Here is a 16,782-nt window from a genome sequence, read left to right as displayed (position 1 = left end):
ATCTGCTGCTGATCCCAGCACAAAAACAGCAACGGTGACCACCACCTTGCCAAGCATTCTCATTGTGCCCAGTATCTTGTTTCGACCCTAAAGAAGACCTTACCACGTTGACAACAGCACTGTTTTCTGCTGTCCTGTGAAACTGTCACTAAAACCATCAGACTTGGCTGCTTTCCTCCATCCTGGAAATACAGCACTGAAACATCAAATGCATCCCGGCTGTGCTGATGTGGCACTGCCCTCTGCTGTCGGTGGTTTTGTGGACACCCACCATAGTGAGCTGAAGCACCGGCTCTTTTTGCCCCCTGGGAACCACTGCAGGTCCTGGAAAACCATCACACAGTCCTGGAAGGATGCTGCACCCAGCAGTGGTGCGTGGTCTCCCAGCAATGCATCCACGATGACTTCAGCATCCTTAGCCTTCCCCTTTCTGCTGAAAGCAGAAGCGAGGACTATTTTCAGTGCTGTCTCACATCGGAAAGTGTCATGCATGTCCTGGTGCATCGCCCTGACCTGCTGTGGGCAGAGGAAATGAGTAAGGCCAAGAGCTGCTCTGCCATTCCAGGAACCATCCCTACACCTCTGCCTGACGAACCGGAGTTTCCTTCCCCTCTCCCCATGTGGGCACCCCAGCTTCTAAGGGATGTGCACGAAGGGTGACTCTTACACTTTTCCAGCAGGGAAACACTCAGGCAAGGCCTCCTGATGCTAAATATACAACCACGCTCATCCTCCCCTCCTATGTTGCTGTTACCATGTCCTATGTACTTATGCTGGAGAAGCTAAGGTGGGATCACAGAGACACCCAACTGTGACCCCATATCTGGTCACTTTATCCCAAACTCTTCTTGAGGAAAGGCCTCTAGATGGGGCTTTAATGCAGTATTGCTGTCTGCTGAGCCTGAAAGCCATTTCCCATCCAGAACCTGCACAAAGGTGCAGGGGCCACTTTACCTTGAGCATCGCAATGAGGGGACTGAGATACCCCCTTGCCCTATGGCACTGTGCAGATCCAACAAAGCAATGCTCCTGCCAGTATGGTTGGCACCCACTGGGGTGCTGAGCTGCACTGGAACACCTCAAACCCAGCACATGGATGTGCAGTGCTTGGTGTGATGCATTACAGGCTGCTCCTGGAGGTTATCCGAAGGTCTGTCCAGCACCTAAGTACCACCTGCTGGGCACAGCTCTGCTCAGGGTTTCGTGGCCCCATGCCCATCACTGTGGGGACATGGGGTGGCTCAGCAGTGTGACACACACACACGCACACACTGGGGAGGAAACCCTTTTTGTTCTCAGCTGCTGCCAGGTGCTCTAAATGTGAGCTGAGCGTGACGGTGAGAGTGACGTTGAGAGCAGCAGCAGTTCCAAGGGCTGACATTACAGGTATTAACTGCTTCCCAACCGCGTTGCTCACCCTTTGCATGCCCCAGTCGGCTTTTGTGCACAGATAACCTTGCAAGTTTGCTTAGCCCTTGTATTTATTGCCCTCGCACAAGTGTCTAGAGCTTGCAAGAGCATCTTTGCACAGATGGCCAGCCTTGTGTACTGATCCCTTACACCTGGCCTGACCTTTGCAGGACTACTGCTCAGCCCTTGTACACCTGGCTCTTGCACGGCTGTCTGGCTCTCTCACACTGAAGCCTTGCACAACTGCCCAGATGCGACACACACAGCCCTTGCACAAGGCTCTGCCATAGCAGCCCAGTGTTGGCACATCTGTTCCTTGCACACCTACCAACTGCCCACCCCTCGCACAACTGGAACTTGCTCACCTGCTCTGCCCTTTGCACACTCAACCCTTGCACAACCTCCCACCTCTTGCATGCTTGCCTCTTGCACACCCATCGCTCACCCACCCCACTCACAGCACACCCATCCCTTGCACGACTGCTCACCCCTTGCACACCAGCCCAGATGTGGCACTCTCAGCCCTTGCACACCCACCCCTTTGCAACAACACCCCACTCGTGGCACTCTCAGCCCTTGCACACCCACAACCTTGCACAACACCCCACTCGCAGCCCCCCAACCCCACACATCCCAGGGACACCCAACCCTTCCCCTCCCCGCCTTCCTCCCGCTCCTAGAAGCAAAGTGGGCGTGTCCTCACAGCTCCCTCCGCCCCAAGCCACGCCCCTGCACAATCAAGCCACGCCCCCTGTCTTCAGGCCACGCCCTCACCCCCCCCTTGGCCCGGTCCCTCCGTCCCCATGGCCACGCCCCTCTCTCTTGGCCCCGCCCCTCCCCGCCCCGCCGCCGGCCGGCCGCGCTCCTCCGGCCGCGCTATAAGAGGCGGCGCGGGCGGCGGGGCTGCAGCGGGCGCGGCGGGGGAACGAGATGAGCAGCGCCGGAGCCGCTGCAAGATGCTGGATGGACACGTCCTGCTGGGATGGCTCTCCTCCTGCGCGCTTCTAGGGCTGCTAGCCTGCACCCCGCGGCCCTCCGCCGCCTACTTCGGGTAGGTGCCCGGCGGCCGAAGTCTGCACCCCTCGCTCTTTTTTTTTTTTTTTTTTTTTTAATGATTATTATTTTTGCAAAAGGCTGTTTTGCACCTTGCTCGTCCCGAGGATGCTGCTTGCTGCCGGGGAGTGCCGCGCATCCCTTCCACCCGCGCTGACAGCGTTCCCCATAGGGGCTCTGAGCCCTACCGCCTCATCCCCCCATCCCCTCTCGCTGCCCCCGGGTCGCACCTCGTTCCAACCGACCCCTGCGTGGTCGGCACGGAGGCAGCACTCGCTCTGCAGCGGGGCAGGCGGCTCTTCCTGAACTCTGCTTAGAACAGAGAAAACCTCCAAAAAACTTACTATTTTTTTTTTTCCCCTTGCTTTAAACTTCTCCTTCCTTTCGCTTTGAGCACAGGTGCTGGCAGACCCGTTGGTCCCACCGTCGCTCCTTTGGGGCTCGTAACTTTTTATTTTTTTTAATTTACCGGGGGACGCACGCTGTTGTTTTCAGCCTGCTGTCCCCATCCTGCCCCCGATGTTTGCTCCCCTAAAAGCCGGAGGATCTCCCCGCGTTGGGCGCGGAGCCGCCGCTGCTCGCAGCGCTCACCTGTGCGCGGCCCGGCGGCCGGCAGGGGGCGCCATAACTCCGCGCCCGCTGCGCGCTGCGCAGGTGGATCCGCGCCCCGGGCTGCGTTGGGAGAGTCCGTAAACCCTTATAAAACCCTATAAAAACTCCTTAATCCCTTCGTTTTACTGCTTTGCAAAGGTTGACCTCTTCCCCATCCCCCTCTTAGCAGAGGGTCTGCTGGCTTTTAGCTTGCTGTCTGCGCCTCTTTGCTTTTTTGGGGTGCCTGTAGGGTGTGTCTTAAAGTTCCTACCCCAAATGGGTGGTGGTACTCCGTAATGGTTGGAGTGTGGGATGTGAGCGGTTTGTTAACCCTGTTTTCCCTGGAAAAACGGTGCTGCTTGCTTTTCTTTAGGATGTTGCGTTGTGACCGCTGGTAGGAGCCACTGGACCGGCCCCAGGGAATGTCTTGAGGTTTTCCCCCCACTTCTTTCCAGTAAAACAAATCCCGGTGTCGAAGCTTGTCCATTGCTTGTGGTCTGGCAGACTTTTCCAAACAGTGCTACTTCACATCTTCTCTTTCCAACTCGAGAACTGCTTAACTTCCTGCCACTGGGGCTGCATTTGCAAGGAAACCGCCTGTTCTGTGCGTGCAGGTTTTTGGGAAAAGCCCTTTCCCCCACCACAGCTCATGTATCTGCCGGAGACCACCAGCACAGCACAGTTGTACAGTGCCTCAGGGACTGATGGGGCTCGTAAGGAGCTTGGCTGTAACTTTCCCATTAATCCAAGCAGTGCTGGTATCTGCTGTAGTGCAGCAGGTAACTCCTTCCAGTCACTTTGCTCCTAGGATTTTGCTTCTTGGCCTCGTGGGGCTGGTGTAGGTTTGAACTTGAGAGTGCAGTGTGTTGCAGGGTCTGATGCCCTGACTGTGCTGGGTAATTCCCCGGGCCTCAGGACAGCTGCTGTTTCTGGTTTGAGACTCCCTCGCTGGCAATAAGGAGGGGAGAGGAGATGCTGCCAGATGTGTGCTTGGCCAGATGGGCTCTGAGGCTGCTGCGGTGCAGGAAGGTTTGCTTATGCAAAGTGTGCTGCTCTCTGCTCCTCTGCTGTGCCTCTAAGCAGCATCTGCTGCTGATCTTTGTCCACCCCAGAGATCCTCTTTGCTGAGGATGCAAGGGAATACCCCTGGTGGAGTTTGGTGTTTCTGCAGGTGCCGTGTGGTCACTGGCATTCAAACTTCTGGCTGTGCTGCTGCTGCTTAGAGAAGTGGCCGTGTGCATGGAAGATCTGCTCCAGGTGTTTATTCCAATGTGAATCTTCCCATATTTCTTTCTTCCTTAAAAAAGAGATATGAGGCTTGCATGCCCCTTTGTTTGTGCAGGGACTGGAATACTGAAGTGGGCTTAATGATCCCAGCCCCCTTTCCAGGCATGGGAAGAGATGCACCATCCAGACTGTCACCAGAGCCACCATGATGCTCACAACTCCCTGCTCCAGGTGTCAGCATCCCTGGCGGTGGACAGACGTCACATTGTGGCTGCTTGGTTCTGCAGTCTGACAGGGCACAGGGATGAGCTGTAGGTGATCTCTTCCCTTCCCCATCCTCAGTGTCTTCTTTCAGGGAAAGAATTCAGTATCTCCAAATGTGTGGCCTGCTAGAGAATTAGCGCACAGGGACAGAAATCGGGCATGGCTACATGATAAGGAGATTGCGTCAGTGTGTAGTTATGCCTGTCTGCGATGCTGGGGGGCAGATGTGCTGTAGCTGGAGGCTGCCTGGTTGGGGTGTGCTGGAGGATGAGTCAAGCCTCGAGTACAGCAAAGCTATAGTGCTGCTGATGCTCAAAGAGCAGAGTGAGTCCCTGTAGGTGCCTGTTCAGTAGGGACCCGTTAGCCCAAACTCTGGGAAAGCAGCAGGAAGGGACTGGCTTTGGGCATGTGATGTAGCATCTCTGAAGTCTTATCTGATCCTGCAGAGGAGAAAGCATGTCTGGAAAACTACACAGGAGCTGCCTTGTGCAGGTTTAAAGTTGCTCATTGAGATGCCTGATGGTAGGGGTGCATTTCAGGATAGGAGCATGTGTGGGATGTGCTGTCTATGCTGACCCTGTAGGGAAAGCAGTGCCTGGAGAGGAGCCCACCTGAGATCTGCTTGTTTCAGTGCACTGCCTGCTTCAATGTTCAGCCTTCTCCTCTGCAGCTGGGCTGCCTTAAAGCTAATTTCCACCACAGTACAGCAGGCTGATGGGGATTGCTTGGAGCAGCCCCAGACTGCTGGGATCCCTGGGAAAGCATTGCATTTCACTTTCCTCCCCTTCCTGCTTCTCTTGTGCTGGGTGTGGGTCCCTCCCTTTATGGGCTGGGGGCGGTGGGCTTTGGAGGTGGCAGATGACAAGATCAGCTGTGCTGGGGTGACAGGAGGGTTGATTGACTTCATCCCGGTGCGTGTGCAGGATGGAGAGCTGGAAAGGAGCTTGCTGCCTTCCTGAGCTGTCTGCTCCGTGGCTCTGAGCTTGCAACCTGTTGGGGCCATAAATCAAATCCCTTCTATTTCTTTCTGGGTGTTCTGATTTACAGCCTGGCTCCATTTTGTTATACTTTTTTTTTCTTTTTTTTTTTTTTTTTTTTTTTTTTCCCTTTTTTTAGCTGGAAGTGTTGCTTTCTGCAGCTTGGAGTTTGCTCTGCTTTCCTCTGGCCCCAGAAGGAGCTGGGCAGCTCTGCCCCCTCTGCAAACACTTGTCAAGACGGTAGTAATGTTACCAGTGGCTCATGCTTACATAGTGTTTATATTGACAGATTGCAATGTTCTTCATAAATGTAACTGATCCGTATGCTGCACGCAGGCAACAGGAACCCTGAAATGCTTGCGTGGGGGAGAGGGAGGGAGGGGAGCATAGCTTGCCCTAATTTACCAATGCATTGCTACTGAGTGGGTTCTGTGCTGCACGGTGGGGTTTTTAGTGCAGGAAGTGTGCAGTGCTGTTGCTGCCTATAGTGGGTGCAGGACTGATGCCTGGGTGCTGCTAGGGACAGGGAGTGTCTTCTGGAGAGTGTTTAAGGGAGCTGGGATTGTTTGGTTTGGAAAAGAGGAGGCTAAGGGGAGGGGGAAAGGGGGAGAGGGTCCTCATTGCTCTCTGCAGCTCCCTGAAAGGTGGCTGTAGTGAGGTGGGGGTTGGCCTCTGCTCCCAGGTAACAGCAACAGGATGAGAGGTGATGGCCTTAAGTTGCACTGGGGAGGTTGAGGTTGAATGTTAGGTTAAACTTCTTAGAATGGTGATGCATTGGCACAGGCTGCCCAGGAGGGTGGTGTGGTCACTGTCCTTGGAGGTGTTGGAGAACATGGAGATGTGGCATTGGGGGGGGATGTGGTTGGTAGACAACATGGGTGGGCAGTTGAACTTAGTGACCTTTTCCAACCTGAATGATTTGAAGTAGGACGTGCCTTCAGTTCACAACCAAAACCCATGAATAATGAACTGGATGGATTTCCATGTACTGGTGACTATCCTGATGGAATGGCTTTTGGGGGTGTGAGCTAGCATGAGCTTCTCAATAGGGTCACTACTGAGAAGCTATTAGAGCCGTGACCCACATGCAAGTGCATGTCATCAGCTGGAATGCCACCTCCAATTAAATGAAGCCTGTGGGTGCTGCCTCAGCCTGCTGACACAGAATATAGGCATTGGAAAGGACCTCTGGAGATCACCGGTCCGATCCCCTGTTAAAGCAGCTCGCTACTGTAGGTTGCACAGGAAAGCATCCAGATGGGCCTTGAATATCTCCAGAGAAGGAGGTACTCACATGGCTGTCGCATGCCAGGAATTTCCCTACCTGTCACTTGATGGTGGTGTGGGGCCACGCACCCACCCTGCAGCTCTGAGTGCTATGAATTCCTGGGAAGCCACCCGGAGCCAGACTGCTGTGCTGTGCTTTCCAGACATGCTGGCTGTCCCTGACGTGGCTGAGACAGAGCAGCTGGTTCACAGCACAGCTCAACAACAAAACCTGGGCTGGGGCAGGGAGAGAGGAATGCAGCTGTCAGACACAGCTGGAGCGTGGGGAGGCTGGAGGGCCATCCCACCCCATTGGAAGGAGTTAGTTTGGTTTTTCTGACATGGTGGCGTTGGATTTGAAGTGCTGAATTTCTGGTTTTGTTGGTTTTCTGGTTTTGAATTTCTGGCTTGTAGAGAGGGTAGGCTTGGCTGTTTTCCCTGCTCCTTTAGAGCCGTGTGAATTGTCATAGAATCATGAAGGTTGGGAGAGACTTCTAAGATCTCCAAGTCCAGCTTCAACCCACTCCTACCATACCCACCGGCCGTGTCCCTCAGTGGTGATTCCACCACTCCCTGGGCAGCCTGTGCTGATGCATTGCTGCTCTTTCAGAAAAGAAGTTGTTCCAACTACCCAACCTGAAACTTGTTTCTTTGAGGATGGAATCCCCATGCCCAGAAGAAGGGTTTGCATTGTAGATACTTGAAAGTGGTGCTGGGACCACTGGAAAGGGATATAAGGGTGATAACAAGCCCAGCAGTGTGCAGCATGATTCTACATTATAGCAGGGAACCTGGAAGCTCCCTGCAGTGCAAGCAGAGAATGGAGCAGAACACAGGTTTAGTAGTATTGGTCTCATGCATTGGATTCATCCTGTTTGAGATGAGAGGATAACCTTAGCTTCCCTTCTCTTGAAGGATGTACCAGGCCATTTTCTGAACTGAGCATAGGGTAAGTGCTGTACATAGCCCCACTGCCCACGTGCTGCCTATTTTGGCTGGGACACCAATGCTACAGATGACTCCTGGGGGAGAAGATGGCTCGTTAAGGATTAAATGTGCAATTGGCAGAGCAGGAGGCAGCCATTGCCTTCTCCTAGCGTGCCTGCTGATGCAGAACTGGAAACCAGGGATCTATAGGACTCTGGTCGCTTGGTGAAAGGCCTGGTCAATGATTAACTTGCGTTCTTGAAGCTGCTAACGACAATAAAAGGGAGTCCAGCCCCACAACCCCAACACGAAAATCCCATGAGTGTTTAATAATTAAAGGCCTCGTGCTTTATCACAGGGTAATGAGAATTGCCTTAAGGCTTATTCAGTGGCAGGTAATTGAATTAAGTTGTGGCATTGGCAAGGGGGAAGGTTAAGTGAAGGTGTGGGAGATGGCATGGGGAATCCAATGGGATGCTCCTTGGCTTGACTCTTGATTTGAATCTGTCTGGGCTGGGCTTTGTCAGGTTTTGCTTTTTTTTTTTTCTCTGTTTAATCCTCTCTGCTTACTGATATAATTCTCTTTTAGAAAAGATGACTATCTGAGGGATGCTCCTCCCATTCAAGTAGATGATGGTAATGTTTTCATGGTGTTTTTTCTGATTGAAATGCTGATAATTAATGGCTCCTTGATTATTATTTTTATTTATGCTGGAGAAGCAAAAGCAGAAGACATGCTGAAGTAAGGTATCTGTGTGAGGAGAGGTCTGAGCACCGGAGGTGGTACTGAACTGCAGTGCTCCCACTGCACAAGGTGGTTTCTGGTGCAGAGCTGCAGGGGGCTGGTGGGACCCAGAACGCTCAGCTCACAAAGTGAGAGCATCTTCTGACTGTGCTGTCTCCCACTTGCATCCCTGTGAATTCCTCTTCTTAAGAGGAGTTTTAGGTTGGAGGGAAGCTTTGTAGCTTGAGGAGCATTTGAAGAGTTCTCATTGGAGTATCCTTATGGAAGAAGCATCTTGAGTGTTGATCAGTAGGTCAGACTACCAGAGGTGTGAGGAATTCTCCTGTGAGAAGGTCCCTGTGGATCCTTTGCTCGGATTACATGGGGCACCATGCTACCTTCAGCATGTGGATTAGATCTCAGATCACTTGAGAGTACTAATGGGACTGCTCCACCCCAATGTTTGGTGTATTTGATGAGAGAGAACTTGAAACACAGCACCATCTTTCATCTGCTGAATGTGAAGGCTCTTCATGCCCAGTCATACAGCTGCAGCTATCTCCTGAAGCCAGCACTATGGGTACGATGGCACTTGGGGAATTCATGTTAACCCTTATTATTAACCCTTATTCCCAGCCCCTGAAAGGCAGCAACTTGTCAGACTCCCAGGGTCTTCCCAAGGATGTGTGGTGTAGAAGCAATCCAAGAGCTCTGATGTTCCTGGCTTCTGGGTGCACTGTGCCAGGCCTCTGGCTCCCCAGTATAAGAAACAGCCTTCACTGTGCAGCCAGAAAAGCTGTCCAGGGGCTTGTGGCATATTAATTCCATTGGTTTCTCCATCTGAGCAGCTCTTAAGCAGAAGAGAGCAGCAGCTTGAGCTGGGAAATGCTGATGGAGGACTGCTGTAGGACCTGGACCAATGCTGGCTGAGCTGGGGAGGGGCTACAAATGATGGTGCTGGGTGGAAAGGGTTAAAACCTTTTGGGACCTTTCTTTTTTTTGATACTTGGTTTCAAGTTTTCCCCTTCTTTCTCCCAGTTTAACCGTGGATTTTAAGGTTCCCTCACATCGTGGCTGTAAAGTGCTAATGAGCCTTATCTCTTAAGATACTGTCATAAAATACACTCATGAAGTTTATCAGCTCGGTAAGCTTTACATTTTATTGTAATGTGTGTTTGCAGTGTGCTAAGTGGAACAGGGAGTATTTTGTGACTACATGGTCAAACACAGCAGGTAGGGGATTTGCTTTAGCTGATAGAGTTCTTTGCAACAGAACAAAATATCAGAGCAGGTTTTCTTTTTTCCTCTTCTTCTGTTTCTAATGGATCAAACAGCTCCTGAATGTGCTGCGTGGTCTTCAGTCTGTCTGTGACCTTAAATCCTTCTTCTGTAGGATGGGGGGAGTATTTGCTGGTTGAGCTGCTGAAGGTGGGTGATGGGTTTAAAAAACAAAAACCAAAAAAAACCACCTTAGTCTCTTCCTTTGGGAAGAAAATAGAGCAAAGCAGCACTTTGATGCACCCTCTGTGGAACATGCAAACTCAACAGTATCCCACATTAATGTGAGTCTGTGCTGGCATGGAGTGCGCAGCTCATGTTGATGAGATGCCATGAAGCATGGGAGCTGGTATGAATTTTATGAGCAGACTCATGTGGCCTAGCTCATTATAATAGCATTAATTGAATAGCCAGACAATTTTCACAATGGCAGTAAAAGTTTCCTTTCTTGGAAAACCTGCTCAGAGTGCTCCAGGGACTGAAGTAGCATAGTGGGCCATATGACGTGCACAGCAGGAGGTAGTTTCTTGTGTTGCTGTATGGCAACATGTGATTTCCTCTAGAAGTGCATGATGTACTGAGATGCACACAGGAATCTCTGAGCTTAGCTTAAAACCATGTCAAATGGCCCTCTTGGTGCTGGGAGAAATGGGCAGGTGCTGAGCCAGGGCCTTGATCTGCTGCTGGGGAAACCTCTGAGACCAAACTGTAGAGCACCCAGAGCAGGTAGGGTGAAGAGCTTCTGTTTCCAAGGCTGTGTCCTTCTGGGGAAGGTCAGCTCATGAATTAAAGAACTGTCTCCTCTTTGTCTGCTTAATTCTGCTGGACTATTAGGATGGAGGAAAAACACATTCTGAGATAAGTGATGGTGTTTCTTGAGTGGTTTCTACATGTGGTGTGTAATCAGGTGAGATGGGTTTCCCAGATGAATTAAATTGCCTTTACACTTGGTGTCTATGGTTGATACTGGATTTCTAGTTTCTGTTTCTTGAGCACCTCAAGCTCTTGTCAATGAACTGGTTCCAGCTCTTCTCTGAAAGCATCAGCTTTGGCTTTTGCGGATTCTCCCATGTCTTCAAAAACATACCTGCCTCATTCTCCTCTCAAAGTAAGTGGTTACCCTTTAAATTGCACCTCCAAGTGTTCGAGGCTCCCTGCTGCCATCAGTCAGCTGTAGGTGACAGCTTCTCCATCCCTGCACACTGGGGGCACGCTGCTATGGGTGTGGGAGTGCACTGGTGCTCACTGGCTGACCCCTCCTGTAGCCTTGGCTTTGGTTAGTGTTAAAGGAGTGCCTGCTCCAAAGTGATGTGTATGGCCTGGCATGTTGCTCATGACTTGTTTGCTGCCATCTTTGGTAGGCTCCCCAATTCATGACTGAGAAATGGTGCTGATGGGCTGCTCCCAGCTAATTCCCAGTGTAGATCTTGCTCTGTACTCAGCCCTGCTGAGCTGGGTGCATTGTGTGGCTTTGTTATGTTCTGCTCAGACCTTTAAATATCCTCCTTGTAATTTCTCTCTCTGCAGGTTGATTATATATATATATATTTTTAATTGGTACACTTAGGCTTGGTATTGCAATAGAAGTCAGGCAGTCCTGGGGGACACTTCTGTTCCAAATTGGAGAAGCTGGTTCTGCTTCTGTAAATATCAAGTTGGATATTAGGAAAAACTTCTCAGAAAGAGGCAGCATTGGCAAGGCTGCCCAGGGAGGTGGTGGAGTTACTGTTCCTAGAGGTGTTTAAAAGCTGTGAAGGTGTCGTGCTGAGGGACAGAGTGGGCATGGTAGGTTGAGGATGGACTTGGGGATCTCAGAGGTCTTTTCAAACCTTAATGGTTCTATGAAATCTTGCTTGAGTTTCATAGTTTTCTGATTGCATGGGCACAAGTCATGTTTTGTATGGACTCTGTTTCAAGGCCAGGCTGGATGTGGCTCTGGGCAGCCTGGTCTGCTGGTTGGTGACCCTGCACATAGCAGGTGGGTTGAAACTAGATGAACATTGTGGTCCTTTTCAACCCAGGCCATTCTATGATGATTCTATGACCCTAAGCAATGGGAAGCTTGGGTGAGGGCATAGCAAAGTACTTGGCAAGCAAAAAAGAAAAAACTGCTTCCACTTAACTTATGAGCTTGGCTAAGCTTCGAGGCCTCTGTGTTGACAATTCTTAGCTCAGTTCTCAGATATAAGCACCTCAAGCAACCAGATGAGAGGAAGCTGAGGTACCTCTTTGTTTCCTCAGCAGTGACTTCTAGCATCCCTCCTAAGATATATGGGTGTCTGCATCACTGCAGCTCTGTATGCCCCTGCATCTTGGAGCAGCCTAATATGCTGAGCTGCTCCCTCATATGTGACCAACTGGGAAACAGCTGAGTGTTGCTGCGTTTAGAATGCCCCCAATGTGGACAGATCCTTTTTGCACTAGCTTAGTGGTGTTGGATATGCAGACCTCTCCCAGAGCCATTGATGGCAGTGGGGTGGCACAGCTCAAAGCTCAGCTTTCAGGCTGCTGTAAGCCCTGCAGCCCCACAGCCTTTGGGGGCTGCCCATCTCCTCCAAGAAATCCAATCCTGAAGCCCAAACCCCTCTGGGGACAGTTGACCAAAACTGATACTTTATTTAACAGAACTGACTTGTTTTTCTTAATCTTGACAAAATTCTTTCCTTGCCCTAATCCTCTCCCAGTGTAAGGTGAGATCTTGAAATACCTGGCAAACTAATAGCACAGCTCTTTCTGCATCTTTGGGCCTTTCTGTAAGCAAAAGTGGGAGGGGGGCAGGGGTGTTCTCAGCCCCTGCCAAGGATAGAACTTCTGCTGGGAGCTAGGAGGGAGCTATTTCCCTGTCTTTGGTTAGCAAGCTCATCTGACAGGCCAGAGATGAAGCAGCTGCTTGAGCTGAATAACCAAAGGATCTAGCCAAAGAGCCAACGCTTCCTATGGCTTATTAGCATGGCTGTGTTGCATCCCTGGTGGCTGTATCTATCTTCTGGCTTGTCTGTGTTGACTCAGGAAAATCCAGAGACTTAGCATGAGTTTGGGGGGCAGGTGCTGACCTCACCTGCCCCAATGATGGGTGCTGTGAGGCTTGCTGGGCTGCTATGCATGATGTTGTGCTTCATCTGCTGCTGGACAGACCCCAGCATGGGACAGATGGTAGCCTTATCCAAACTGGTGCTTCTGTGGGTCTGCTTACACTGTTATCTTCCAGGTAACCCAAATTAAGCATTTCCAACTGGTCTCTGATCCATCTGGACTTATTCAGAGACACTGGGCGACTTACTACTCTATGGATGATGTCTGTGCTCCCATCACCTGCATGGTTTTGGGAATGTGTCTAAAGCTCAGGGTATTTCAGCTTGTATATCAGGACTTACTGAAGGAAGAGTCTCTGAACAGAGTCAGCGACTTGGTGCGTGTCTCTTGGGTAGCTGGGCTGTTCTCAGGGCAACTGAAGGCTCTTGGGCTATGGACGATGCCTTTGGTAGGACATGAGGTAATGGCCTTATGTTGCTCTGGGCTGGGGGGTGTGGGTCAGGTTGGATATTAGGAAAAAATTCTTTTCAGAAAGAGTGGTCAGGCATTGGATCAGCTGCCCTGGGAGGTGGTGGGGTCACCATCCTTGGAGATGCTCAAGAACCATGGAGATGTAGCACTGAGGGAGATGGTCTAGAGTAGTCACAGACATGGTTTGATGGTTGGACAAGATGACCTTAAGGGGCTTTCCAACCTTAATGATTCTGTGTTAAAGAACACTGGTGTTTGAGTGCCTAATGAAGCAGAACGTTCTGATGAGGCTGAGGGTACTCCTCAGCAGCTTTGCAGCAGTTATTGCATGCTCCTATTGCAGCTTTGAAGGAGGTGCCGTGAAAAATGTATGGAGAATCCACTGTTTGCTTGGTGACCTGAATTTCTAAGAAGCAGGAAAACCCCTAGCTTCAGCCTGAAAGATCTGTCTCTGAAACAAGCCTTGTAGCTGAGGCTTCATTTTAGGAGTGAAGTTGCACCCACTGTCTTCTCTGGGGGATGCATGGCTGGATTTTGTGCAACTGCAGCCCTTGCACAGAGCAACAGCAATGCGTTGCTCTTACTACTGTCAGCTGCTTGAACGCCTCTGTTTGTGTATCTAAAACTTGAAGGCTGGCAAAGAAAGAAATCTGACCAGTGCAATGGAAACCTTCAATTCCCCGCAGTCCCAGGAGGAGCGGAGCAGCTCCAGGCTGGGGTGAGGAATGAACTCTGTTCGTACACTGCCTCGCCTCTCCAGGAGGAGCAGCAGCCAGGAAAAATATCAACAGTTCCATTAAAAAGTCTGCTGGTTTGCTGAAGTAGTGAAATAAACATACCTGGAGGCATAACAGCTTGAACCACACAGGAAACATTAACTAGAATGAACACACGCAGGCTTGCTCCCTCTCCCCCTGTGTATCTACCCGATAAAAACACTGTGCGTCCATGGCAATGTGTAAATCAAACAGCAGCTGGGGGGATTATTCTTAGCTGGGGGAAGAACGGGTTGGGATCAAGCAGGGGCTCATTGCTTTCCTAGAAAGGCAGAATTTGTATGGATACTGGGCTGGTTCTTCTGCCTGCAGCAGCAAAGAGGTGCTGTGGGACAGTTGTCCCTTCTCACCTTTTCTGGTTCTGTTGGGGGGCTGAAGTCATTTTGCTCCAAGCCGTTGAAAATCTGGGGGTGTGAAGCGTCTCCTGAGGGGAGTGAGCTGGATATGATGGGAAGGCAGCAACCTGTAGCTGTTAGTAATGGGGAGGAGATGGGTTTTGATCCTCCCCTGAGCCCATCATGTCCCTTCTGATGGGTCAGGGGGTGGGATGGCCACCGTTAGTGAGCTCTGAGCATGGCCTGGATGAGAGGTGCCAAAACATCTTGGGGCACTAGCCCAGTTCCCTCAGCTGCCTGTAAAAACAGCATCCCTTTGGCCATACCCTGCATATGTGGCACGCAGAGAAAATACATGTGGAAAATGCCTCTGCTTGCAACCAGATGGCACCTGTCAAGCACAAGTAGACATTTCTATTACAGTAGCCTTGTTTGAGTGTCTTGGAGCACTCCCAGCCTTTGCAAAGCAAAATAGCGTGGCTCTAGCTGTCCTCCCAGAGGCAGATTGATGTGGTTATTGCATGCTCCAGACAGTCCGTGCTCCCCGGCCTCATCTGCACAGCCACTTAGCACAACTAATCCGAACTGACTTTTAAAGTGGATTAGTTCAATTACTCTTAACTAGCCCCGGTGGAAACGCTCTCCTTGGGGATTAAAGAGCCTTAATTCACTTTAACACACTTGATTTCAGTGCAAATCAGGCTAAACTGAATTAAGAGCACTTCAGAGCCCAGTGCGGAGGCCGTCCTTCAGAGCTGATGTGGTTTAACCACCCCACTTTGCATTCCTGTGCTGAATTCATTCCTATTAGCCTCTCTGGAGTGTCCCCTTACAGATGGTGAATACAGTCAGCCTCTCAGAGTCAGAGCTGCATGCACATTGCCAGGCTGATGTGTGAACCAGCTCCTGTGCTGTGTCAGTGTGTCAGAGTGCCTGGACGGAGTGCTGTAGAGGTGTTTGTCCTTTCCTTTGTGTTTTTCCTATTCCAGGCTTTGCTTTTTGAAATTTGAATAGCTGACCTCTTTGCCTTTTCACATAAATGCAGGGCAGTGGGTCGCATGGGTTTTCCTCTGCTGGATAGAATGGCAGTGCTTCACCAGCAGCACGTTTCCTCTTGAAGATGAGCTGTGGTGGCAGAAGTGCTCAATCTCTGTTTCCTTAAACCTTGAAAGAAAAATTGCCTTTATAGCTATGGGAGGTAATTATTGCTTTGGAGAGAGTTGAATAGGATGGGGGTTTTCTCGTGGCTTTTACCCATTGTGCAGGGAAGCAGAGGGCAATCCTGCCAGTGCTGATTAGGGCTAAGATCCATGAACAGCAGAGGGAAGCATCATCATTTTTTTTTTCCATCATCCTGACCCTAAATGTCTTAGCTCTGATTCCCGAAGGAAAGGATGGAGGCATGCTGCTGCCCCAATGAAGCACATAACATTCTGGATGTTGCTGTTTTGCTGTCAGTGCTAATGTGTCCCTGTGCTGCTCTTCAGACTCCAGCTGTCTTCAAGCTTGGCTGTGAGGTGCATGCAATGAAAACGTGGGTATTTGCTGATGTAGTCCTGCATTATGTTCAGTTTCTTTGACTCGATTTCCTGCAGCAGGGATGTAAAGCTGTGGTCCTCTGTCTGTTTTGGTGGTTATATCTAGTGGATTCAGCACTATGGGATGCTGAGTCATGGAGTTGTTTGAGTTGGAAGGGGCTTAAGGGCCATCTAGTCCAACTCCAGTGCAGTGTACAAGGACATCTCTGAGCACCTCAATCGAGCTGTAGTTGTGCTTTAAGGTGCATTAACCTCACCTTTAGCATCTCTTAAGATTTTTCTGGTGTCTATTGCTCTGGGAGGTACTGAAAAAGATGTAACTATTGACTATAAGTCACTTTTGGCATAAGCAGCAAACTTGCTGACTCCATTTCTGAGAGAATACCGAGGCCTTGTTGAAAGGAGATGTGTCACCAAGGTGCCAGTCTTCACTTGGAGGTGATGCTGCCTTTGTAGAATCATTCAAGTTGGAGGAGACCTCTAAGATCACCAAGTCCAACCCCAACCCATCCCATGTATGTCAGAGTTGTATCTGCTCTTTTCTTCAGTGTCTCTGGGGCAGTGACTCGACTGCTTCCTGGAGCAGCATTAAGTGATTTTATAAATTAAGCAATTGTGCTTGAGACTGCAACTTCTTCCGTTGTGCCATTGGGCAGAATGGCAAAGGATCTGCAGGAGCTGGCTCTTCAAGTGGGTTTTCAGTAGGGGGGGAGAAATATCTGTAGTCTCTTTGCTGTGATTCTGTGTTTTAAGAGATGCTGTGCTGTGGTACCCATGGGGTCTGTAGGGTTCCCTTGGTTTGGCTGCAGGCTGAGGGGGTTGACAGTGTCTTTCTGCTCCTGTGACTGGAATGGAGGACTGGAGTATATTTGCTTCTGATATGTTCAACCTTAGAAATGAGCTTAACAATAT

The 16,782-nt window shown here is 50.5% G+C and overlaps 1 protein-coding gene across 2 annotated transcripts in view; it reads left to right on the top strand.

Moving 5' to 3' along the window:
- The first annotated feature begins 2,333 nt into the window (after positions 1-2,333).
- The window catches only part of WNT9A (Wnt family member 9A), a 52,903-nt gene continuing 38,454 nt past the window's right edge, over positions 2,334-16,782 (top strand). Inside the window, exon 1 of one of the 2 annotated variants that reach the window (XM_042888678.1) lies at positions 2,334-2,461. In XM_042888678.1, coding sequence (XP_042744612.1) covers positions 2,367-2,461 — 95 coding nt within the window. In that variant the 5' untranslated portion in view covers positions 2,334-2,366. Of the gene's footprint in view, positions 2,462-3,449; positions 3,487-16,782 lie in introns of those variants that run through there. The other variant, XM_042888679.1, reaches the window with a different exon arrangement.

The sequence above is a fragment of the Lagopus leucura genome, unplaced genomic scaffold (assembly GCF_019238085.1).
Source record: "Lagopus leucura isolate 7727_CA_CO unplaced genomic scaffold, USGS_WTPT01 Super-Scaffold_100157, whole genome shotgun sequence".
Classification (NCBI taxonomy): Eukaryota; Metazoa; Chordata; class Aves; order Galliformes; family Phasianidae; genus Lagopus; species Lagopus leucura.
The sequence above is the reverse complement of the archived record's forward strand: the minus strand, read 5'-3'. Positions and strand labels throughout refer to the sequence as shown.